The sequence below is a fragment of the Anopheles moucheti genome, chromosome X (genome assembly GCF_943734755.1).
Source record: "Anopheles moucheti chromosome X, idAnoMoucSN_F20_07, whole genome shotgun sequence".
NCBI lineage: Eukaryota > Metazoa > Arthropoda > Insecta > Diptera > Culicidae > Anopheles > Anopheles moucheti.
The window spans coordinates 5,299,572-5,323,715 of record NC_069142.1 but is presented as its reverse complement, the minus strand read 5'-3'; the positions used below and the strand labels follow the sequence as shown (position 1 = coordinate 5,323,715).

Here is a 24,144-nt window from a genome sequence, read left to right as displayed (position 1 = left end):
ATCATGATCGTGGAACATATCGGAGGGGGTTGGTAGTTAACGCACCGAACAGTATGCGATTGTGGCGAGAAGGATACGTTTGAAATCACACTCTGCCGTTTTCGTGTGTCCGTGTGTTACTATGGGTGTGCGAGACACAAAGCTCCTCCGAGAATTAGTTGCTCAGCTTAGATCTACGCTGACAACACTAATCTGCCGTTTTCTCCCATTATGTCCCTACATTACATTTTTGCGATTCGATTGTGTATGTGTGCGCGCTTTCGCTTCAATACATGAGGTGAAATACGGCGAACGGTACCCAGGGATCGCAAATGGCGCTGGATGCTCAGTAGTAGACGGAGTCCTCCGGGAATACTTTCACTCAAATCCGCTTGATCGTGTTGCCGGTGAAGAAGATTGACATCCGTCGGCTGAACGTCATCGGTTCCTCCTCGTCGTCGTCCTCGTCATCATCGTCCTCACCAGCACCAGTACCGTCGTGCCCATTGCCCCGGTACCGATTGTACGGCAGGGTTCGCGGTATAGGCGGTGACAGTGGATTCTGACCCTGGTCGTCCGAGTCGCAAAAGCCCGGATTCAGGATGATGTTCGGCACCAGCTCGAGACTGTCCAGCTCCTCGTCTTTATCGTTAGCTGTAGGTGTATGTGTGATTGTGTGTGGGTGTGTGTTTGCATTTGTTGACAGTTAACACGCCCCCGTTGACAGTTGTTGGTCAGTTACAAAAAGGGGGTCCCTCAAACACGGTTGTTTAAAGCCATTCGTTCAGGAGTCCGGCAAACCGCGCGTCGATTGCACAGTACCGGCGGTTTTGTTGTTGTTTTGTTTGTGTGTATGTGTGTGTGTGAGGGTGAATTAAATTGCGAAAGTACGGGAAAAAACCATGTTAGAGAAAGAGAGAGAGACAGAGAGTGAGAGAAGGGCGAGGTGAGTGTTCGCTGCCGCTATCGTTATACATCTAATGGCGTGGGATACAGGATGCATTATAACGCTTGTTTTGGGTTTATGTTTTGTAGTAAGTGTGTTGGAGGCATTTTGGTGAGTGTACTATATAGGTGAATGGTTAAACGGGATACACAGGTACGCTTTATATTACACTCTAGCACACAACCAAACGTTCTAGTGTCTAGAAAATGGAGAACGAAAAAACAAACACAAAAAAAAACAAAGTAAAACTGGAAGAGCTGGGGTAACTATGTCTGAACGAACTCGGGACACAAATAACGCACTGCAACAACAAACAGAAACAACAACATCAACAAGGCACACGATTTTGCAAAACGTGCGTGTATTTGCGTGCAGAGCGGTACAGGCTCGGTGTTACACACGCATCGTTCGTGCCCCGACGGACGAAATTTATGCCAAGCGCCGCTTGCAAAAAAAAAAACAACAGGCTTCCACCTGTCTGGCCATCCAATATATTCTCCAGCCTTGGTTCACCTGACGCCATTTTGAACCTCGAATTGTTCTTTGTTTTCTTCCTTGCTTTTCGGATCTTCGGTAGTGGTGTAGCGTTCGGTGCATCGCAAACAAACTACAGCGCAAAACACAAACGCAACAGAACGGCCATGTAACATGTTGAGAAAGGAAAGGAAACGAAACAAAAACCCGGTTTGGTGAACATGGTAGAGTACGTACACAAAAGTGAACAACGGTTTGGAAAAAAACTAAAACATGAACTAGTGTTACCTGTTAGTTTGTGTGAGTATGTTTGAAAATTTTTTTTTCATGTGGTTTGTTTTGTTTTGGCTCCTTGTTGTGGGAGTATCGAGCAGCCGTACAACAATATTAATAAAACTAAATAATAATAGTGCCACTACTGGGTTCTACAAACCCGATACTGATGTACTGATGCACACTCTACTTGAGCACGGGAGCTAAAGTAACGAATCCGGCAGTATACACGCGCTACAGATCTGTCAGCTTGGTCGGTTTATTTCGCTAGTACCAGGTTTGCTGGAAAACCCTGTACTTCTGCGATGACGTTACGTAAACACAGTAACCGAACCGGATGCAGATGCACTAACGAATTAAAACACAAGCCAGTGCTACATGTGTGTGTGTATTTATGTGTGTGTATGCTTAGGATAGAAACATAATTCAAACGCAAACAAAATCCATGCCATTCATTACCGTACGGGAAGCCCTGTAGGCGGTACGGATTAAAAATAGGATACAAAACTCAAAACACTCCGGTCAACTCAACTAACTACTGCAGCTACTGCTACTGAGCAGGCCACCACTCACGTAAGAAGAGTGGGGTACAGTTCGAACTACGCTAAACTACTACGGCATAGAGAGTAAAATACGGGAAAATGAGCAAAAAACAAACAACATCGCTACAATCCCGGGCATTACGGTAAGCCTGGTAGGGGTGTGAGATGTTCAAGGGAAGAATGGGGTTTGTGGAAGCTGGTTAGTAGGCTAAGGGAAGGTGAGAAGGTGGGGAGGGTAGGGGGGAGGAAGATGTGAAGGAAGGGTTAACAGCGGTGGGGAAAATCGTTTGTACTACCGGCTGGTTCGCGGCACTCCTTGTACAGCACGATGCAGGTACCGAGCGACAGGATGACCAGCGTACCCATCACGATGCCGACGGCCGCTATCCAGACGCGGGTGTCAAAATTCTTCGCATCGATCATGATGCGCCGGACGAGATCTATGTCGTTGCATAATCATGTTTATGGTGAATAAAAAACAAAAATTAAGGTTGACAGTTAACATGAGTTAAGATGAGTGGAAAGGTTCGATGCGATACGGAAAAATAATAACAAACAAACTAGTTTGACATTTGTTGACAGGATGCTATGACACTAGCTGTCAAATGCATTTCACTACGGTGTAAAGATCGGTTCGGTACGGACAAATAAAAAAGAAACAAAGGGCAAAACAAACTATTTTGACAATTGTTTGACACTACGTTAACAGGTAGTGTGACGCTAGTGACAGCAGCTGTCAAAAAGGGCTATCAGATGCATATCGGAACGTACCTTTCTCCTCCATGCGTGGTTGCGTGGTCGCAAGGATGGTAACGATCTCACCGGCACCGAGCTGATTGTTGCCCCAGATCCGGAACTCGTACGTTGTGTTCGGGATGAGATGATAGATTTCGAGCTGACGCTGTAGTGAGTAATTACCAAAAAAAAACCCCTTCGCTCAGAATGCATTGAATTCCATGAAGTTTGGTACGTTTGCCTGCTGCTTACCGCGTTCGGGCTGATGTGGCGCGGATCGATCGTCTCCCAAGGCAGCTCCGGTTCGTCGTTGCTTTCGCGCATCTTGCGCATCTCGGCGGTAAAGTCGCGTATCGCGTACCCGCCGGTCCGGTTCGGCATCACCTCCCACACCAGCACCGCAATGATGGTGGACGCACGAACGTAAAAGTTGGACACCGCCAATGGTGGCGTCCGCACCTTAACGTTCACCTTCAGCAGCTCGACAAAGTGTTCCTCCGCTGCGGATGATGATGCTCCGTCCCCGTCCTCACCGTCGTACGGTTCTGCGGTGGCATTCTCGTAGCCGGCACTGGTGTCACCGGGATCGTAAGCGGCCCCAGTACTGGTGTCATTGCCGGAGGTGGAGGTGGATGAGGAAGAGGAGAAGGAGGAAGAGGATGTGTCTGCTTCCGGTTCCTCTAGTACGGCAACTGTGGTTAGGGTTGGTATTGCGGCCGAACACGTGTACCGGCCACCGTCCCTAGCGGTAAGATTTGTCAACACGAGCGAACCGTCGAGCTGAAAGGGAAACACATCAAAGCACAGCAAATCATTAAATCGCAGCGTGTGTGCACTGTTGACCGAGAACAACCCTTCGATCCCCTTCCCACCAAAAACCGAATCGAAATACACCTTGGTAAATGTTTATTTAGTTCGTTTTTTTCGGCTGCTTTTATTTAGTCAACCAAGAGGAACAAATTCCGGGCTCGGAATGTGGTCCAAGCCGAATAAGGCAAATAGCATGTGAAATGTGGTCCATATCTTCTCCCCCCTCTCTTTATGTATATATATATCTCTCTCTCCTCTTATACCGACACAGTTATACGGGTACCGAGCACGCAAACCTCCAAGGTTCGTAAGCTTTCTCGCTATATTTATTTGACCTCTAACACCTAACATCGTACGTTTGAAGTTTTCGTGCACTTGACCGTACTCGTCGAGCGGAAAAAAATCAATCGTTACGAACGATAGACGAGATTTTATTATTGACGGTTTGTAACGAACATTCATACGTACGTACAATACGTGAAATGCGCGGAGAAACCTCCATTCGAAACGGGTAAATTATGACCCGATCGAGGGTGAGTGCGATACGGATAAACTGTCGCTTGTAGGAAAAATGATTGATATACTTGCGACGAAACGAGAGAGAGAGAGCGAGAGAGCGAGATTACAATAATATTCGTTTCCCTCTGCTTGCTCAATTTCTTTGGCGAATGTTTGTTTGTGGTAAGAATGTAAACATGGATAATAAAAAAAATGTATGCAATTCGGTTTTGCTGATGGAGGCGCCCGGTACTTCTCGGTCGATGGAGGCGCCCAGTAGCGTTTATACGATGACATACAGTTACCATGTTTGGAGAATTTGGAAAAATGTTGAATGTTGGTAAAATTTGCACATTCATATCACGAGGTAACGGCCCGACAAGTATGCTATTCTCCGTGCACAACCAGAATTTGTACAATGTCTTGAATTTCATGTAAGTCTTGAATTTTTTTTTCTACAGTGAATTAGATTCTCTTTTAATCGGTACACTTTGCACATTTTCCTAATGCAGGATGAGATTATTTAATAATTAGAAATTTTTAAATTGATTTATTGTAATTATTTAGTACTAATGTATTAATTTTAATTTTAAAAAAACTTTCCAATTTTATTTTAAATAACCCTTTTTACTAATATAACTTTTATACATAAAACACTTTAATTTATGGTTCCTAAATATGGTTCGACAAGATTAAAATATATCCATCCATAAGAATTTCTCTCAAGCGATGGAGACGCCTGGTGGATTATAAATCGTTTACTATTAAATTAAATTTTTCATAACTCCAACGAGGCATAAAGGAAATGGATTGAATGGTTCCGTATCTGTTCAATCAATTGGTTCATTCCATACTGCAATCATTTAATGATTTATTCATGATCCCATGTCGTAATGTGGCATTTATCAGCTGACCTTACAGGCTGCATTTTATCAAATAAATCTGATTGCTGGGTGATGCTTAAATTGATTTTGAAACGCAGCATATTCAGGTCAGCATGAAAACACTCTAAAGGATAGAGCATAAAACAGCACAACTGGCCTTAAAAGTTGATGGCATAACCCATAGACCATGCTGTAATATAGGACGCATCTGCTATGGGCCGGGTCAATCGCTCCAGCTTTCCACCTTCCGCCCGATGGCTGCCAACTTCCATCTGCAACGTGTGTGCACAAACCATTCAACCACAACTAACGCGTTCTGACAGTGTTGCTTCTAGCAAGAAAAAAATCCTCTCCCACTTAGGTTCGTTTTAAAAATATGTTTCCGCCGTGTTCAAGCCAAGTTGAGCCTTTTTCTTGCGTTTCGCTCTACATCTTTCGATCGTTAATTGGATGAATGCTTCCCGATATAGATTGCGCCAAACAGCGAAGTGAATGGAAAATGAAATTTCCAAACGCTATTTATGGGCGGCATCCGGGGGGGAAAAAAAGCCCCGTGACAGATAATAAATCGAGTGCCGTTCACCGAACGTGGCGTTTGATCGCAATCGAAAGCCTACAGGAAACGACTGTTCCGAGGCGAAGTAATAGAAAAGGAAAGCTTTTACGCTGGGCACAGTTCGCTTAAATATTTTGCGACGGTGCATCAGTCGTAGAGGAAACCGAATAACTTCGGGCCAGCTGCAAACAGGTGAGGGCGGAAACGTTTCTTCAAAAGCAGAAACACACACTCACACCAAACAACAATCACAGAAATACTTCTTTTCTGAAAGGCGTCCACACGTAACACCCAGTCGGAGCGGGGGGGAAATTGTTGAAATCAATCAATCGCCAACTTGCAAGCACCATCACGGGCGCAATGGTGCCGAACCGTGGGAATTGAAAGGCAGTGATTTGCATCGGTCCGGATCCAGCGCCTGCCGGAAATCGATATTCCCGGCGAAAGTGGGTGGCAGACAGGGCACGAAAACTGGCCTACCGTTTTGGTGTGCCCTTTGCCGTCCACCGTAAGGGTGAGAGCGCAGTTGCGGGACGGAACACAGCGACAGGTGGCAGGATCTCTTTTTGCTGGCGTACGGAAATAAATCGGATTTTATTTTATTTTCTAAAAGTTCCAGCGACAGGCTGATGTATGGCGCTGGCATAAGTACATGTTTTGCCGCGAATAAAAAAAAACCCGGTTGTGGGTGCGAGTGCGAAACGGGACAGGAAACATAAAGAAAATGTGAATTATAAAGCAACACTTCCGCTGCAAACCGCAGGATTTGCGTCGGATTGCGGGATGTGAAATAAGCGGCAGTGCCATCTGTCAAAAGCGGAAGTTCCATACCGTTGCTGAAATTCGTCCTGCCTTTGTTTTGCGTACACACACAGCACAACCAGCTGTGTCAAGGCACGATGAAGAACATTTCCCACTTGGGGCATAAATTATTGCAAATGGAAAAGATAATTGCACGGAAGGGGTAGGAGTTTAAAAACAAAAAAAACTATCCCTAACGACACCGGTTCACGTTGTGCGATAAGTGTGGCGGTGTCTTTAATTATGTATCGTACGCCCGTTTCAAAAGTTGCTTTCTATTTACTTTCACATTTTTATGAGTGAACTACCGGGCGTCTCCATCGGCACTGGGCGCCTCCATTTTCGCTCTCCTTTGTGTTTTTTTTTTGCGACACTTTGCGACTGCTGGGCCCAGCTTGGCAAACACAAACAAACCATCTTACACGCCTTTTTCCTGCGTCTTTCATCTCTCGCTTCATCTGGCCGACCCGGCCGGTGGTAAAGCAAACGCGCCGCCGGTCACCATTCAACCTTAGCAGCAGAAAGGAAAAGCATTATCCTTTTATGCTTTCCGGGATGGGGATTCCACAGCCGGGGGAGGTGGTGAAAATAAAAACAAAGCCAAGCGTTATCGTTCGGATCGATGCCGCTGACAGTTGCGAGCGGTGAACGCGCTGGTTTGCCGATTGGGAGTGACGTTGATGCGTGATTTCTTTTAGGGCCGATCTGTTTTTACTGTACCACCCACATACTTCTAAGCCCTTTAGATAATTGCAAGCAATGCAGGGCTGCGTATTTATGTTTTTGTTACACAAAATCCTTTCTAAAAGCTCCACCACATTCTCAATTCTTTATTTCTATAGGAGTTTGCTCGAAGGGATATATTGCAGGGTTGTACATGCGAGTCTTTAGTAAATAGCCATACGGTTTCTTAAAAGATCAATGATTCTTTTCAACTTTAAAATCAATTAAATACGAGGACACTTTGATTTGACGGTCTTACTCGTTCACTGTCTTTTTTATTACGTTCTTTTTAAATGACAGCTGTCAAAATTGTGGTCGTCGCACGTTTACACGTATATACATCTATTTCATTATTAATTTAGTTTTTTAAACTTCTACAAAACTTAAAGAATTCTTGGAGGACTTCTAAATTTCAATAGATTTTTAAAGACTCACGATTTAAGGATGTATCATGAAGAAATTTTTGATTTTTAGCAACTAATTATACGTTTCAGTAACTAAAAATTAAATCGACGATATTTCAAATCTATGCAACTGAATATTTTCGTGGTCCGATGGTGTATTGGTAGCGGCGGCGGCCTTCACACTACACAACAGATCTGTTGGAAAATAAAAAGGATGAATGATGTTGGCTGGCAACTTTTCGATTGAAAAACCCTGCATTTTCACTCTTTCAGCAAGTGATTGAATTTAATAAAACATAATGTTAACAAGATCACAAAAAATTGTTGAGCAAAGCTCTAATGTCGTTGCTGGCCATCTTTTTTATAGCGCTCATTGTTTTTGAAAGAGTTCAAGAAATGTTCGCTTATCACTAAAAAACCCTGTAACGAATGTGTTACACAGTGTGTTCATTTTCCACCGGAAGTGGCTTAATGGCTCACTCAAGCTACAATAATCACACCCGGGGAATGGACGTTTCGGGTGGAGGTCAGCTTTTTTCCGGCCTGGTTGACCCGTCTCCGATCCGCTAATTGCCACCGGATAACCCGGGCCCGGATGTTTGCTAAATTGGCGCGATTTCCCCCCGGCTGGGCGAAATTTCGGCGAACATTCAGTGCAAAGCTTGCCGGAGCGGCACACTCGGATCGGCACAAATGGTTGGCTGCTTCGACAAGGATGCGACCTCCCGGCTAATGGAACGACCATTTTTATTGCCCGCTTGTCGGGTAAAGCGCTTGGAAGCGTATTTGATCTGCGATTGTAACGTTCGTTTATATTATTTCGTTCGTTATTTTCTTTTTCGCATCAAGTCAATGCCAATATGAAATCCGGAGATTTTCAGCTTCTCGGCGTAACAACGCGCGTTATTGAACGATGTCAAGGTTATTCGCGCGTTATTCGCTGGGCCGCATGTTGCATAAGCTGCGAGAGTTGCTGCTGGCGGAGAAAATGATTATTGTCCGTACGAAAAGTGTGTGGTTTTTCTTTTGTGCTGCTGATTCCTGTCTGCCTGCCCGTCTTCTTACGCCGAGACACCCGAATAAATGATTATAATAAAGATGACCTAACCGTCCAGCATACAAAGCAGTGATGTGGCAATTTTTTGTCCCACAGCGCCAAGGACTTTTTCGACTACAGGGAGGGGGTGTTCTGTTACGCTCAGCTGGACAGCGGCCACTCACCCTGCAGGATCGGTGGGGTAGTAAAATTCAACTCCAACTACCAACCTCACTCGCGTCTCGTAAAGTTTCAAAAGTTGAGCTGAAGAAAGGGATTTTTTTTTATGGATCGATTGGCCACACGCTTGGCAACCAATTTCTGTATGCGAAGTACCATTTTGTTTGTGTTGCCAGCTCACTCTTTACATCTTACGCAAGCAAAACGCGTGCCGGGATTAGGGTGAAGCTTTCCAGTTGTGTGTGCCGTGCTTGTGGTTAATTAAAATTTAGCAACACATATGGGTAGCCGCACACATACACACATCCCTCCTTCTCTAACTTCCACTCTCTTTACTAGGAGGGTGGGGGGGGGGGGGGGGAGAATTGGAGAGATTGAAGGAGACTTGGAGGGTGAAATAATGAAATCTCGAGGATTTCTGCGTTGCTCAACGTAGAAAGGCTAATAAACCACATATTCCAGCTCTGCTGGAGGAGGGCCGGGGAATAGGGGGTGGATTGGGAGAAGGAGCAGAAGGAGGAGGGACGAGGTTAGCAACGAGATGGGAAAACCCGAGACGTGCCGGCTTAGCGAATTTGCGTAAGCACTGTGCAAACGATATTTGCTTCCAGCACCCGATCGGGTAAGAGCGGCCACACACACACCGACCGGGCCCCGTTTGCCCCTGAAACGTAGGCAAGTACCGCGGTTTGCCCCGGGGCGGTGCTTTACGAGCAGCAACTTAAAACATTTATTATTTTCCGGACGAATCGCGCTCACCGCGCGTACAGCGGGCAAAGTGCTTACCGTGCAACGCTGGTGTTTGTAGTCGTGTGCACTATCGTGCGCCCTTCTTCGGGCCGCACAACACCGGCGCAAGCGGTGGCGCCTGGCACGGTAGGTGACCCGCAACGCACCGATGGTGGGTTTTTCATTAGATTGTGGCCATTATGGAAAAACGAAAGGAAACGAATAGAAATTAGCAGCGTGCGATAATGCGCTCCACACAATGAAAGTCATTCGCACACAAGCACGTGGTGATCGGGGGGGAGAGCGACAAAGGAAAAAGGACAAAGCGCACTGTTGGGGAATTTCCAAATGGAATGGATGCGCGGATGCCATAGCGAAAAACTATGTCAGCTGGTATAGGGTTTGGTGGGTTAGGATGATCTTTTGGTTTCTATTCGCTATCCCTTGTTCTTATAGCTCTACAGCTTTGTCTTCCTTTTTATTTCGCTGGCCCCATCTGCTCCACAATGGGCACGAAAGCGCGAAGTAGTTCAAAACAGACAATTTGAACTTTGCGAAGATAACTATTTTGCAGTAAAACAGCTGTTCTAAAGTGTAATAAAAAAGGAGGGGAAATAAATAGTAGCTTGCAGCATGGCAGAACTAAAAAGAACTATAAAACATTAATAAAGTAAAGGACATTTGATTCCAATCACGTGCAATGCGATTTTTTACTGGTTGAATCTTCGTTGAAGAAGCTTTTACAGTGTTTAATGATAATAAGTACCATAATTATGATAATAGTAATAATAGGAGTAATAATAATAATAATAATAATAATAATAATAATAACAACAACAACAATAATAATAATTTTAGTAATAATAATAATAATAATAGTAGTAGTAGTAGTAGTAGTAGTAGTAGTAGTAGTAGTAGTAGTAGTAGTAGCCGATCATAAAATAATAGATAAGCGAAACAGACTCTATAACGTAGAAGTATAAACGATAGATTGCATCCGTATTTGACATAAAGATACTCGAATATCTGTAGTACACGAGAATGATGGATTTCACGCGATTACCTAATATAAAGCGATAGATATCAGTGGAACACCTGGAATATAACGATATATTTCTGTTGTGGATGAGATTATCCTAATGTTTTATCACCAACATATTACCAAACTTATTAATACCGATTGAAGAATTGAAGATTTGAAGGATTGAAATTCCATCTTGAGGTATACTTTAAAGTTCATCAAAAGTAGCTACCAATGTTTGCTCGCAAGTGCCCATTGTGCCGATGGCGTGAGGTGTTATTTGAGGGCTGGCAAGCAAGCATCTATTTTGGTCGCAAAATGGTGAACGGAAACGCCAAGGAAACGGGCGATACGAATTCATTAGCCGCGAAAGCATTGGCGCCACATTCAAACCCTAACTCCACCAAACGGGTAAGAATTCCACCAGCAAAGATGTTTGTGCATGCACAACAGGGGGCTCCCAGTTACAGAATGGCGAAGCCTCAGCAGCATCCAGCAACAGGCACAGCAAACAACAGAGGTGGTTCTGCTGGTAGGGCTGTTCCCTGTGCAAGATCTTCTGTTTGTTTTTGAGTTTTGTTTTGAAATTCTCACCAGCGAGGATGGCGGTGGCAGTGGGAATGGAAAAACGGGGAGTAAGCATCATCTCGAACCATACCGGAGACAAAGTACATACCGTAGAACAATGGAGGTACAACCCGCAGGGCCGCATAATGGGCGCGCACTGTTTCAGGGGCTGGCTGCGATAACAACGGTTGCCGCCATTGTTTGTGTCGCCTTGCGTGCCACTGTGTTGACCATGATGACCCGATTGTTCGTCCGGAGAGCACACATTTGCCGGGGTCGGTGTGAAATTAAACGCCGTGATCTGTGCTGGGCAACAGCTGCGATCTGCGATTGAATTCACCGAGCCCAATTAGGCTTCCGGTTCGGTGCCGTGACCAGGATTGTGTGCCTTGTTTGTACTAATAATAGGCACCATTTCTATCTCGCCCGCAGACAGATAGCTTCGTGTGGGGTGGCTTTTCCGCTTCGTTTTATCTGAACCTGTCTGTCTTGGTGGTTGCTGGTGGTACGAAACCTGTGACCTATTGACATCGGACCTCGTATGCACGTATAGGCGAAGGGTTCGGGACTTCCCGGCGGAAAGTTTGTCCGGCTCTTTATGTCACTGTCCAATACTGTATGGGTCCGGTATCCACATTCGAGCAGGCAAAACTTTCCGGTACGATGGTTACACGCCACCGACAGGTAACCTACCCCCGTTCCGTTGTTTGGCTTCCTGTTTGCTAATGCGGTCGCTTCCCGTGCGGCACAACCCAACGGAAGCAAACACTCCGAACCCCCAACCATTAAAAAAGCCCTTCCTGGCAGTACGCGGGGCAGAGACATGCCTGTTAACCGATGGACAAAGGAACGGAAGCCTGTCCGGGTCTACCTGCCCGGATAGCATATCGGGGTGTGGTTAGTGGAGTCAACCTGAATGGAGCCATCTTTCCCACACGGCACAAGTACGGTTTGGTTCGTAAAGTTTCCTATTTACGGTTTACAAAAAAAAAACAACAAGTACTACGTATCAAGGTGACACCAGGTCTGCGAAAGAGACGGCGTATAGTGTTACCCGCTAAGAGGATGTCATTTAAGTGGAGCCCCATTTCCGTTCCTTCAAACCATGTTAGGCATTTGAAGGCAAGCCAATACGGGGTCAGGTTGATTGAATGTAGCAACGGGTAATAACTTACCTGGAACTGGCGGACATCCTCCCGTCGGCCCTCGCGTACCCATCGTACCGGATGTTTGGAATCGCAGCGTAACGTCAGGTTACGGCCCTGGTCCACGACATACTCCTCAAAGATGACACCGAACGACCGCGTGACGTAGATCACTGGAAGAAGGAAAAAACAGCATTAAACAAAACACATCTCAAATTTACCGGAGCTCAACTCTGGTTGAGTTTCTACCGGTTAGACAACACATGCGAAACATTCCAATCATTCCAACGTCCCCTCATAACTTTTGTGGGTCAATAGTAGTACACCAAGGTAGAGACAAAAAAAACTCACTCCCATCCACGGACAAACTGGGAATCAATAATCAAACCGTCAATTTACACTCGGCAATTCTGGTGGGCCTCTTTAGGTAACGTGCCCAGCAGCAACAGAAAAAAAGGAGGTCACCAGGACCAGAGGCGAAATGAAATTCCAACATTCCTTGCGGCTCACGGTAGAAGTTGGAAATGGCAATGGCGACCAGCCATGTGTTCTTCACGAGAGGAAAACAGAGCGAAATAGCCCCTTTTGCCGTGTGTGTTTTGATGTGTTGGAGATAGCTCAGGTACCTCTGGTAACTCTGTCCTTACGACTCACCCATATGCGTGTGTGTGTGTGTGGCTCAATTATTAATTCTCCACTTTTTTCTTGCCTTTCATATTGAAACCGCACGAAAAGGGTGCATACTTTCGCCATCGTCCGTTCCAGGACCCGTTCCAGTTGACGGAACCCAACAAAGCAAGAATCAATACTTTCCCAACCGAAGCGGTGTACATTCGGGAAGGCAGTCAGCCAGACCCTTTGAGGTGGTGTAATAAAAAAGAAAAATCGCCACTCCTTCGATTTCTCCCATTCACCGGTCAACTGTGCTGGTGCCGTGACCAGGATGGTCAACTGTGCTGGTGCCGTGACCAGGATGGTGGGTGAGTTGAAAAACTATGCTTTTAATATCTGAACTTTATCATTCCGGCTTCTCCTCGTCGCCACGCCTCTTCATTCGGTTGGTTGTGGTAAACATTGCCGAAATGCCGTGTGGTGGCTCACGCAGTAAAGCACAACAAGCGAAACTAACTCCATAACGATGACGAAGCGATGGTTGTTTCGTAGGGATGATGAGTGAATCGGAAGGGAAAGGAAAGACAGGGGGCGGAGGGTGACAAAATCGAATTAAAACTGGCCGGCCAAAGAACCGAACAATTGGATTAAACCCCCAGATGAACTGGGAACGGACACCGGGCAAGTACATTTTAAAACGCACACCCTCGTATCGATCCCCCGGCTGTCGGGGGGGATGAGGGGGGGACCTGAACAACGTGTCCCCTACCCTCCACCCCACCCCAACCCAGCACCGTTCCTTCTTTAAATTGGGAAAGTTGTTTGGCAAATAAATTAGCAAAGCGAACCATAATCCACTGAACTGGGCCGGAAGCGGGCCAGGGAACTGCAGGGACCAGGCCCGAGACAACAGGCCGAAATATCGATCTGCAACAACACCCCGGGCACTGTGCGCCGGGCCGCACAAAACAACCGAATCGATCCTCCCCCCCCAATCCGCTGTTCCGCAAATCCAAACGCAACAACCAAAACTAAAACTAAAGCACAACCACCTACACACACGCAGACACACACAAAGAGTTATAAACAAGAAAAAAAAAAGGGAAATCAAAATGCCACCAACCACGGGTTGGGTTTGGCGTAGACAGCACAGCATTACGTAATGCGTTTTCGCTTTTGCGTTCAACCCGGTTCGGAGTGTTTCAATTGGAGGCGGCAAGGGGTGATGGGGAAGGATGGAGGAAATTGATGGCGCGGAGAGGGGGGAGGGGGGCAAGAGGGGGGCATTTTCTTTTCCGGAACGGAGTTGCACGGCACCGGGTACGGGAAACAGGTGACCGGTTCACACTATTTCCCGGTCGACTTTCCCAGGTGGGGTTTAGTGTTTTCCTTTTCCAGAAAAGGGACACCCGGTACGGGCGAAGGTGAACGGTTTGGTTTCGTTTACTTCGACCGATGGAGCAATGCAATGATTGATTCCGTAGATTAGTCAATCGAGCGTTTGAGGTTGGAGCGCGGTCGATTGGAATTGCTTCGAATTAGCTAGTAATCCTGTCACGCTTCAGGTGACATTGGTGCTGACGGCACAGATCATGGTCGGGAAATGGAAAGGAAATTTTGGAAAACTTTTGGAGCGCTGCGGAATCCTGAGGACGGGATATACTTAAGGCTTCAGTTGGGAATTGTACTCAACGGTGAAGAATTATTGTAGTTGGTCCAATAATAAACCTCAAATTTACGTAATACTCCTCAACTAAACATCACACATGTAGTACCGGAGATACATCTTTATTGCGGGCTATGAAGATTTATATATCTCGAATATCCGTGCAGTCAAATTAGTGGGTAAACCATTGTAGACAACATTTTGCAAAATGAAAAAAAAAATAAAATCTTCCATATATTCATACTCTTCTTTTGTTTATATCGCTTATCTTTAAATATATTGCGATTATCTGATATATCTAGTACTAGTATACATCGGCAAAAGTACATATAACTTTTATCAATCTTGTTCGCTAGAAATAGCAAGGATACTCCAATACCCAACATCACTTCGACAATCAAGACTAGCATATTTCGGTCCAAAGTACCTTGGTTACCTATCTAGACATAGGAAAATTAATTTCAGAGAAATCAGAGTCAGAGCTCCAAATGGTTATTAGAGAGAATAGAGATGGGAAATTTAATTCCTTTGAAAGAATTAAATCTGTGTTAAAGAGTTAATACTGAGAACACATTTTTAAAAAGAAAAAAATCGGTTTAAAACATCCTGGGTAGTCAAAGGTCCTTTCAGAATTCAAAGTTTTCGCATAAAGTTTCTGTTTGTCAACTTTGCTTTCAAGAGAATTGAAAATAACACTAGAACACTAATATCTTAGTCTTAGTTTCACACTAAAATGACTATTGTTTGACAAGTATGACAGTAAATGTCAAATAGAATGACATTAATGTAAAGTGGAGAGTAGCGCTAATCTTTAAGTAACTTCTTGTCGCGTTGCGCTTATTATATCCCCCAGACGCTCAGTGATCTCATCGGCCGATCGGGGCCAATGGAACGACAACTAACGAATCACCCAGACAAGATGAAGTGTGCACGATAATTTGAATGACTCAATTGGGAGCAAACTAATCTATTTGCTGTTGAACATCTTCATCATCATCATCATCAGCACCATTTCGCTTTCATCATGACGCCAACACCGCCTCCGCCGGTCACACGCGCAACGTAACGTTCACCGCGGGTTGCATACATTTTGGCGCAACACGATCACCCCGTTTGGCAAATGATCGAAACCACACTACGCAGAGCTGGATGTGTTTGAGTGGGTGTGTGGTGAAAAAGCACATCCCTTTGTTCCAGTGCTTTGGCGCACCTTATTAATCTCTGTCCATCCTCGTCAACTCTCATTTATCAAAAAACACACACAAAAAAAGAAGAGCACCATCAAAAGGAGGAAGGTCCAGAAATAAATCCACCATTACGATAATGGTGACTCTGTGCGCGTGTGTGTTAGTGTGGCGTGTGGCAGAAGTCACATCGATTGTGTTCTGCTCATTCATTTCCTTTGTTGACATGCTTCATTCATTTCGCCACCTAGCGGAAAAAAACAGTATGAAGGTTAAAGAGGAGATGTGGGTGTATTTTTTTCTCTTTTTCTTCTTTTGCTTGTTTTTGTTTTTCCCACTGTGGGAAAACCATTTTTCTTTTGATTTTCACACATTGTTGAACCTTGTTCTTGTGGGGTGTTTTTTTTTTTGAGGTTATAGTGGTTTTGTTGTTTTGGTTTTTAATACCTCACCAGCAAAAGTCCCCCCAAATCGCCCAACAGGATTGCAAAGGAAGGCAAGTGCAAAGGTGTCATTCTGTGCAACAGTCCCGTACCATAAGGGGGTAAAAGTGTAATAAAGTTTGCGTTTTTGTTTTGGTTTTATTGGATTTCACCCCGGCAGGCTTTTGATTCGTTCACTGTACACAGCTTCCGAAGTGCTGTGGGTGAACAATAATCGATTTTTCTCACCTCACAAATGACACCCCCTCTCGGGGGTTTGTAAAACCCCCATTTCCCCATCGTACATTATTGATGTTTCATTTACTTTTAGATTCGTTTTTATAAGCAAAAGACAAGGAGAAGAAAACAACTGCAAAACAGTCCATCCCTTTCACGTATATCTCGTGGGAAAAATAGATTAAGCAACACTGAAAAATGGGGTGGGTGGAAAATACTATTTCCATCCTGTTGTTTTCATTTGGGTAAAATAAAAAAAAAACGCCACACACACACACGTACACAATCAGTCGACATCCAGAGTGCACAGGAAGACCACTCGGTGGCAAGTATAGAGCTGCTTGTTGCTGCTGTCGGTATGATGCACAAAATGGTGCTGCTGCACGAAGTCACCATTTTTGCTAGCATCGGTGTCAATGAGCCATCCCTCCCCCTCTCGGAGTAGCAACAAAAGGCTAGCGGATGGAACAATTCCATCCAACTGGCAGCACAATTATTGACCGAACGCGCAGGGGATGGAGTGGGAATTGGGTGGATTTGGTTGGGTGAAGCTTTTATTTGTTAGCGCCTTTCTTCGGCCATTTTTGCTGCACATAAATCGCATGGCCGCTTACATAAGCGAAAGCGACCTGTTGCGACCGGGGTTGATGGGACAGCATGAGATGGGTCGCGATCGGCAAATCTGATGTGACGAGTTGCAGGGACAGGCAAGACAATATCGAAACCCATCTCGTGGATGGTAATATCCGCGCTTAATAGACTTTTACAAGGGTTTGGGGAACAACAACAACAACAACAAACAGGGGTTGTTGCATAAGAAGTGCCATTGGGAGGGGAGCACTGTCAATCATGTGCGGAGCAAGGGTAAGCAATTTAAAAGCACTCAATGGGGCTTGCCAACCGGAATGAGTTTCTGCCCCGCACCAGAACGCCAGCAAGTCCCCGAGTCAAACGCACGCTTAGTGCGTTGCGTTAATTGGAGAATGCTTTCTTCAACCCAATTAACAATATCTTGACGACCTCGTGTTGCGTGCTACCATAATGATTACCCAACAAAGGGCATCCTGCACAATACCCTAACAACCCTGGCGGGTAATTGTTTCGTGGAAAAACTATTACCGGTGAAGAGGGAGCAAAAGCAACCGTTACAATCGATACGGTCCGTACGCTAATGCGGCTCATTAAGTGGCTCCCGGTAGGGGTATGAGTTACCCGGGAATTCCTCGAGCTTGTGCGCCAGTTCTGACAGGTCGGTTCCAGGTGAAAGTTGATGTACCAGGTTCAAATTGATACTGACAACATCCTGTCAAAACTCAACACCTCAATCTGGTACGCTGCTGCTTTACCGGATTCCATGACATACACATACACCCAAAGAGCAGCATCCGCTTTGTTAAAAACAGCTAGATCATCGCTTTGAAAGCAACTCTTGGGCGCAGTTTGTGAGTTTACCATACTTTCCAAGAAATTTCCAGTTATCTACTAGCTAAGGCAGCTTCGAACCGTTTTGCTGACACAGAGCATCCACTCGAACTAACGCGGGCGGGCACCCACACCAGTACATCCCGCATTGGAGTTGGTGTGTATGCATGATTAATTGATCGGTGGCACAGTGGTTGATACGAAAAAGGAATGCGAACGGGAACGAAGCGAATGACGATGAATTATCCACGGGAAGCTGCAGATATAAACTGATATCATGCATACAGGAAGCGCACCCACACCATACCATCCGCCAATAGCTAATATTTATGATGAATAATCAATGTGTTTAAAGCGGATTTTGTGCGCAAAAAAGGAAAGGGGTAATGTTGGGGATAGAGTCGCTCAATGCGGGTGCCCTCAGCTCAGGTAATGTCTGATTGAAGATTGCTATTACCTGCTTCGGTGCATATTAAATACCTTCAACATTTCTAGCACTTGCACTAAACATAATGAACCTTGGTTTAAGTAAAAATCGGTTTTTGGTTGTCACTCACTTTTAGAAGCTCGTCAGATGTTTAGTGCTCACTTAATAATATCCTCTTAATAACTTAACTATTAACTTAATAATAGAGTTAAGAGATATTGCTTTCGGTTGGAATTAGTAGCCTTTGTATGAGATCTGTGTATTTTCCAAAGTTCGGATCTCTTCGTCTAAGTACTCTTCACAAGTTTATCCATTGAAGACTCCAAGGCCACCAAGGCTCGAGATCTAGTTATCACCATTCGCATTATCCATAAACATGGCTACTACATCTAGGATCAATTCGTCCAAGTATTCTTCACCCAGTTTACCCATTGTATTCCCAACTACATTAGAATGAGGTGTGAATTTCCTTAAAGTCTTTAAAATCTTTTTTAAAGTAGTCTCAAATCTTTCAAGTTAGATAGAATGGAACAGGCTTTAAACTGTTCCATTTCATCTAACTTAAAAGATTTGAGACGATAAGACTAAAGATATTGTTGGAAGGAAAATCAACGTTGTATGATTGAGATTATCGGCGATAAACAAAATATTTAGCCACTCTCGGTCCATCATCGGGATAGCGTGATGCAGATGATCTAGGCCCTTTTTGGCGTATGTGCTGATGATCGTCTCACATGCGTGCTATGAAAACGACCTTGGTCCCCGACGAGCCGGACGCGCAATCAGACGCGCATCTTTTCCTGCTGCCTTCGCCAGCGCACGTACCGCTCGCAACACCGCACACGCAGATGGAGATGCTACTAATGCAGCATAAATCACATCAATTTGCATGCGCAACCGGCACGGTCAGGCCAGGCGTCGTGTGTTGGGGCGGTGTAGATTCGTGGCGATTATCTTGAACGATGCCCGCACCAAGCTCCAAGGTCAAACCAATGAAGAGAGTTACAAGAAAGGAACAAACTCATTCACCTCTTTCCCACCCTTGTGCTATTGGATCGAATGATTTAATTGGAAAATTAATTAAACAACCATAAAGCAGCGATGAGCTCAAATTCCGATTTCGCTACGGACGTTTGATCTGGAGATTGTTGTTTTTTTTTTTGGTTGTTGTATTAAATCGCCCTATCCGATTAAAATGCGTGTGGAGCTGATGCTGATGTGATGTAGGGAGAAATGGAAGGCGAAAACAACTGACGATTATATACAGTGCGTTCTGTTGGTTGGTTTTTTTAGGGGCAACAAACTTTCGTCGATCGATTTGAGCGGGATCGATGTAAACATCAATTAGACGTACGGTAACATATGGAAATCCCACGTACAAACAACAACACATCTGCAATATACCAGCTCGTACACGCACAATTATTATGCTAAATCAATCTACTCCGTTTGCTGGTGAATTCTGGATATTGTGGAGCTGGTCCACTAACATCCACATCGAGATCCACAAAACGGTTGTGTTAATTATAGCCAGAGCTTAGTGGTCAGTAATTATGGTAAACATTTTCGACATCCAGGGTTGCCTTCCAAGAACGACTTACTGCTATCAATCCATCAGGTTCTCAAGGAATGCGACAAAGACGACTAATTTGAGGACCGTTGCGTAAGAGACTGCTTGGCTTTTGATTGTGCCAGCACGGGATATGTCTCCTTCCCAGCAGTCATCCAGTTTGGAGTTCCGGATGTTACTGAGTGTCAAGAATTCACCAATAAACTGGGAAGTACACGTCAGGCAAGGTGGTCCTTAATGGTCTGAAAGTGGACACTTGATCATCGATCATGTCGCATTGAAGCAAGGCAGTTGGAGAACCGAATAAAGAGAGAAAGATACGAATTGTCCAGACGAATGATTGATTACAAAAGTAAGCGACCAACAATTCCGCAAAAGGATACGAAACAACACACACTCACACACGCGCGTAAAAAGTGCAAGAAAAGGCAGAAACTCTGGAACTGCTGCGGGAAGAGATCCTCAAGAATTATTCCCGCCACTGCGGGATGCATCCACCGAACGTCACAGTTTCGTTACGACATTGGATTACGTACGCTCACGATAACCCTTCACATGGACACACAATCTTCACGCATACATAACTATATAACAAATATAAAAAAAAAAACAGATAATGGGTACTTACGGTGCATGAAAATTAAAGTATTATATAAACGGCACAGGATGCTCCTTGCGGCGAACATACTTCCATACTATTGTCGCATTTGGTGATGGATGGTGGTCGATGGTGGGGCTAGCAGGTTGATCGTGGAATAGGCCGGCGTTCCGTTTGATGGTGTGCTGGATCCACCTGGATCGGAGCCCAGGACGGGATAGAGACAGAGAGAAGAATTAAACTGATCACCCTTTGGTAGATGTCGGTACAACCAACTGGTCTCTAACAACACTGTCTCTTGGCGGAATGTCTAACGTGGCGTGTGCCTTATTTACACCGCCGTACACCAACCAGGGACCGGCGCCTACGAACACGCCGGTGGCCACAACACCTGTCACACTACGCACCTCCGCACCTGCACTCCGGCTATTCGGGAGATCCTGATACACTAGCACTTCCCGGGATCCTAACCTATCCTCAGAAAACCACCAGGTGATCTTGCACATAAATTGTTTATAACGCTTTCCTCTCTGTGTGTGCGCCCTGAAGCAGCTGTTTACCGTCCCATCGTTTCGCGGCGACCAGACACTAAAAGGTACCGTGTGTATTTGCACACCCGGAAGTTCAAGAACGCAGCTGGGCGAGCGTACGAGTTCGCAGCGGATTGCGTTGTGACTGCTTGCTACTGCTGCTCCTGCGAAATGGTTTGGTTATACAACACCAAAAGCTGTCCGAGACACGTCGTGTCGCCGTCGCTGTCGGTGACGTTTTCGTCCAGCGAACGATTTGGATTCGGCCGTTCCTTCTCGTCCTTTCCCTTCCTCTCTCCCAACCAACCAACCGCCTCTTTTTTTTGCTGGCTGGATATTTATGGCATTGTTGTATAATCTAGCTCCCCTTTCGCAATGGTAGTGTGCATCTACCCTGTACGCGATTTGAGAAATTCACGAGCGCGTAAGCACTCATACGCTCCCACAATCTCACTGTCTCTCGCTGTGTACGGTGTAACCAGTGCCTAGTGTTCTCCTTGCTGCTGTTATCTTGCCTGATAGTGCGAAGCTAGTAGCATCATACAGAATGCGATGGGAAACCGCATATGCGCAGGCCCACTCTTGCAAGATTCGAATTTAACGTCTAAACCCCCGACGTTCGGAACCCGACCTCACTAGCAAAACACACACACATACACTCTCTCTCTCTCTCGCTTGCTTTCCGATTTTCTCTTTGTGTTTTTCCTATCGTTAACTGCCTTTTAATCACTTTCACCTGTGAAGGTGGATTTTGGCATTATTTAGCGTTTACAATCCATCCAACCTGTACACGTCATCTCGGTTGCCGTATGGCGGATTACACCACTTGGAGGGAATAGATCATTCGATCAAAAGAAATCGTTTCGTTTTGTTCGCGTTAGGTAGATAAGAATTTCATCGTAACGCTTGTTACAAAATGATCAGTAAGCGTTGGTACTCAAGATAGATTCTTACGTTTGTAGCGCCTAAAAGTATGCAACTGATAGTTTTTTAGACCACTTAAGTTTTACTGTTGAGTGTAATGGGACAGTTTTTCTTTCTCTTATAGTTCTGATGCGTTTTGCCGTTAACAATATGCCTGCCTTGCCTTGCCGTGCCTTTAGGCGTAATGCTTTAAAACTTCAATGTACGTGTGTAGCATACCTTTAGGCGCAAATCGTAGAAATAATATTTTTAAGTGAAATGTAATTGAATCACAGCAATTACATGTGTGTTTATACTTTTTTCTCTTGTAAACTTCAGAAGGACTCACGTAATAGGCACGTGCTTCAGGATGCATTCATAATAGACTCTAAAGTCTCTCGCTTTCTCTCTCTCTCACGCTCGTTCTCCTTTTCACTATTTCGATATGTTTATGCTTGTCATTACATGGGGGAAAACAATTTTCCAACACGAAACGCGTTCGCTCTCTTTTTCTCACCCACTCGCTCTTTTATCGTACGCACGCAAGACTTCGTCCCTTTGTTTTGATCTTGAACCACACTCAGAAACGTCGTGCTGCGCGGTGGATACGCATACGATATATCCTGACAAAGGGCAAAAATAGCATACTTTCACTAACACTACGCGGATTGTAAGAACTCCTATTCGATACGATGATGCTTTCCTTTTGTTTCCCCTATTTGCTCCCTAAGCCCTAAGGCTCCCGGATACGACTAAAAATCTATGCCGGTTGCCTACTGTTAGGCGCTTGGACATACGATACGCATGTGTGTGTGTGTGTACGCACGGGAAAAAAGTAAAAAGAAGGAAAGAACGTTTCTTCTTAAAATGGGGACGGATGGAATTAATATTAAACTATGTTTTTCTTCTCGTATGCATTAACACGAGCAGTGTAAGAAAACAATGGCTAAAATTTGCACTGCGTACATCCTTCGACATCTGGAAGCGATTGTTCCGGAGACAGATTCCACGTAAGCAGATGATTTCGCGGTTTAGGTTAGGGTTAATCACCTTTCTGAGCTGCCAGCAGACACTTCACTTCACAAAACGGGATGCGGATAGGTTTTAAGGACAGACTTTTCACTAACCAGAATATTAACAGAATAAGATAAAGGATACGCTTCGGACCGGTAAAGCGAACGCGCGCGTCTGTGTGCGTGTGTGTGTGTGTGGAAAGAAAAATATGTGGTGGCTTTAAGTAAAGGGAACAGTTTAGGGTGGGTTCTCGTAACGCTTCCTGCGGGATAACTAAACAGCCCGAGCCGGGGGTGAGATAGTGGTGAGAAAAAACCAGGAGAAAGGAGATGTCCCGGGCGCCCACAGCGGGTGCCGTACGTTCGTAGCAAGAGCAGCAAGGATGTGCCCGGTGCCGCCAGCCAGTGTGTACTGACAGTCGGACGCCAAACCAACTGAATGGTAGCGTAGAAGACAGTTCGGAACGGCAACGAGTCTGCGTCTACGATGACATTCCCGCACTGGATGTGTGTGCGGGAGGAGTCGAAGTTTAAGGGGGCATTATATGATTTAGTAATGTCTTAAAAGAAAAGTGTCTTCAAAGAAGTGATTTCAATCACTTCTCTCAACTATTTCTTGTTGGTAATTTTGGTTTAATTGTTCCCACAATAAACTGCCAAATTCAAGAAAACAAAACACAAATAATAACTTTTGGTAAACAGTGCGTAAATATTGTAGAGAATCTTGGAGGACGCACGTCACAAAGCCATCCAGTATTATCATTTGGCCTTTAACATTCGATGTTCTTTACAGTATTTTTTTCATGAGCATCCCTGATCCCTTTTACCTATGCGTCTTAGTAATAGCTTCTAATAGGTGATATACCCGTTAGCATGTGTGTTTCTAGACCGAAGGTTCGGTTCGAAATTCAAGGACCGATTATCCATCTATAAGCAAATACAGAAGATGGCAGGGGAATTGAAAGACCTTTGATGTAGGACCGCAAACATGAAAACATATTATTAATAACTTGCTGACCGCGAGCACATATTCTTCTCCTCTCTAATTATGCCCTTAAGTTCCGTTAAACTTCATAAACTTCGATCGCATTGTTACTGCACTTCATAATGTAATTTGAACCCCTTTTGTTTCACAGTGCCTGCTGAACACTGAGCGGCCTGTCCTGAGCATTAACCGTAACTAAAGCAGATGCTGCTGTTAAATATAATTTCTCAAAACTCTCTATCCTCTAAAGACCGGAACAAACAATTCAAAAG

At 44.9% G+C, this 24,144-nt stretch overlaps 1 protein-coding gene across 1 annotated transcript; it reads right to left on the bottom strand.

Annotated features, from left to right (window-relative positions):
- Positions 1–361: 361 nt before the first annotated feature.
- Positions 362–20,588, bottom strand: LOC128307099 (uncharacterized). Its single transcript, XM_053044826.1, has 6 exons — positions 20,472–20,588; positions 12,334–12,476; positions 3,202–3,729; positions 2,986–3,115; positions 2,511–2,654; positions 362–633 (listed from the first exon to the last, which is right to left on the bottom strand). The coding sequence occupies exons 1-6, from the start codon at positions 20,527–20,529 to the stop codon at positions 362–364; spliced, it is 1,275 nt and encodes a 424-aa protein (XP_052900786.1). The 5' UTR covers positions 20,530–20,588.
- Between the last annotated feature and the right edge of the window lie 3,556 nt (positions 20,589–24,144).

Excerpts from the sequence above, each read along its gene's own strand:
- LOC128307099 (XM_053044826.1), bottom strand. The coding sequence starts at position 20,529 with ATGTTCGCCGCAAGGAGCATCCTGTGCCGTTTATATAATACTTTAATT. Across the intron at positions 3,730-12,333 it reads AGGATGTCCGCCAGTTCCAG|CTCGACGGTTCGCTCGTGTT; the intron begins GTAAGTTATTAC and ends TTTCCCTTTCAG. Across the intron at positions 2,655-2,985 it reads ACCACGCATGGAGGAGAAAG|ATCTCGTCCGGCGCATCATG; the intron begins GTACGTTCCGAT and ends GCAACGACATAG.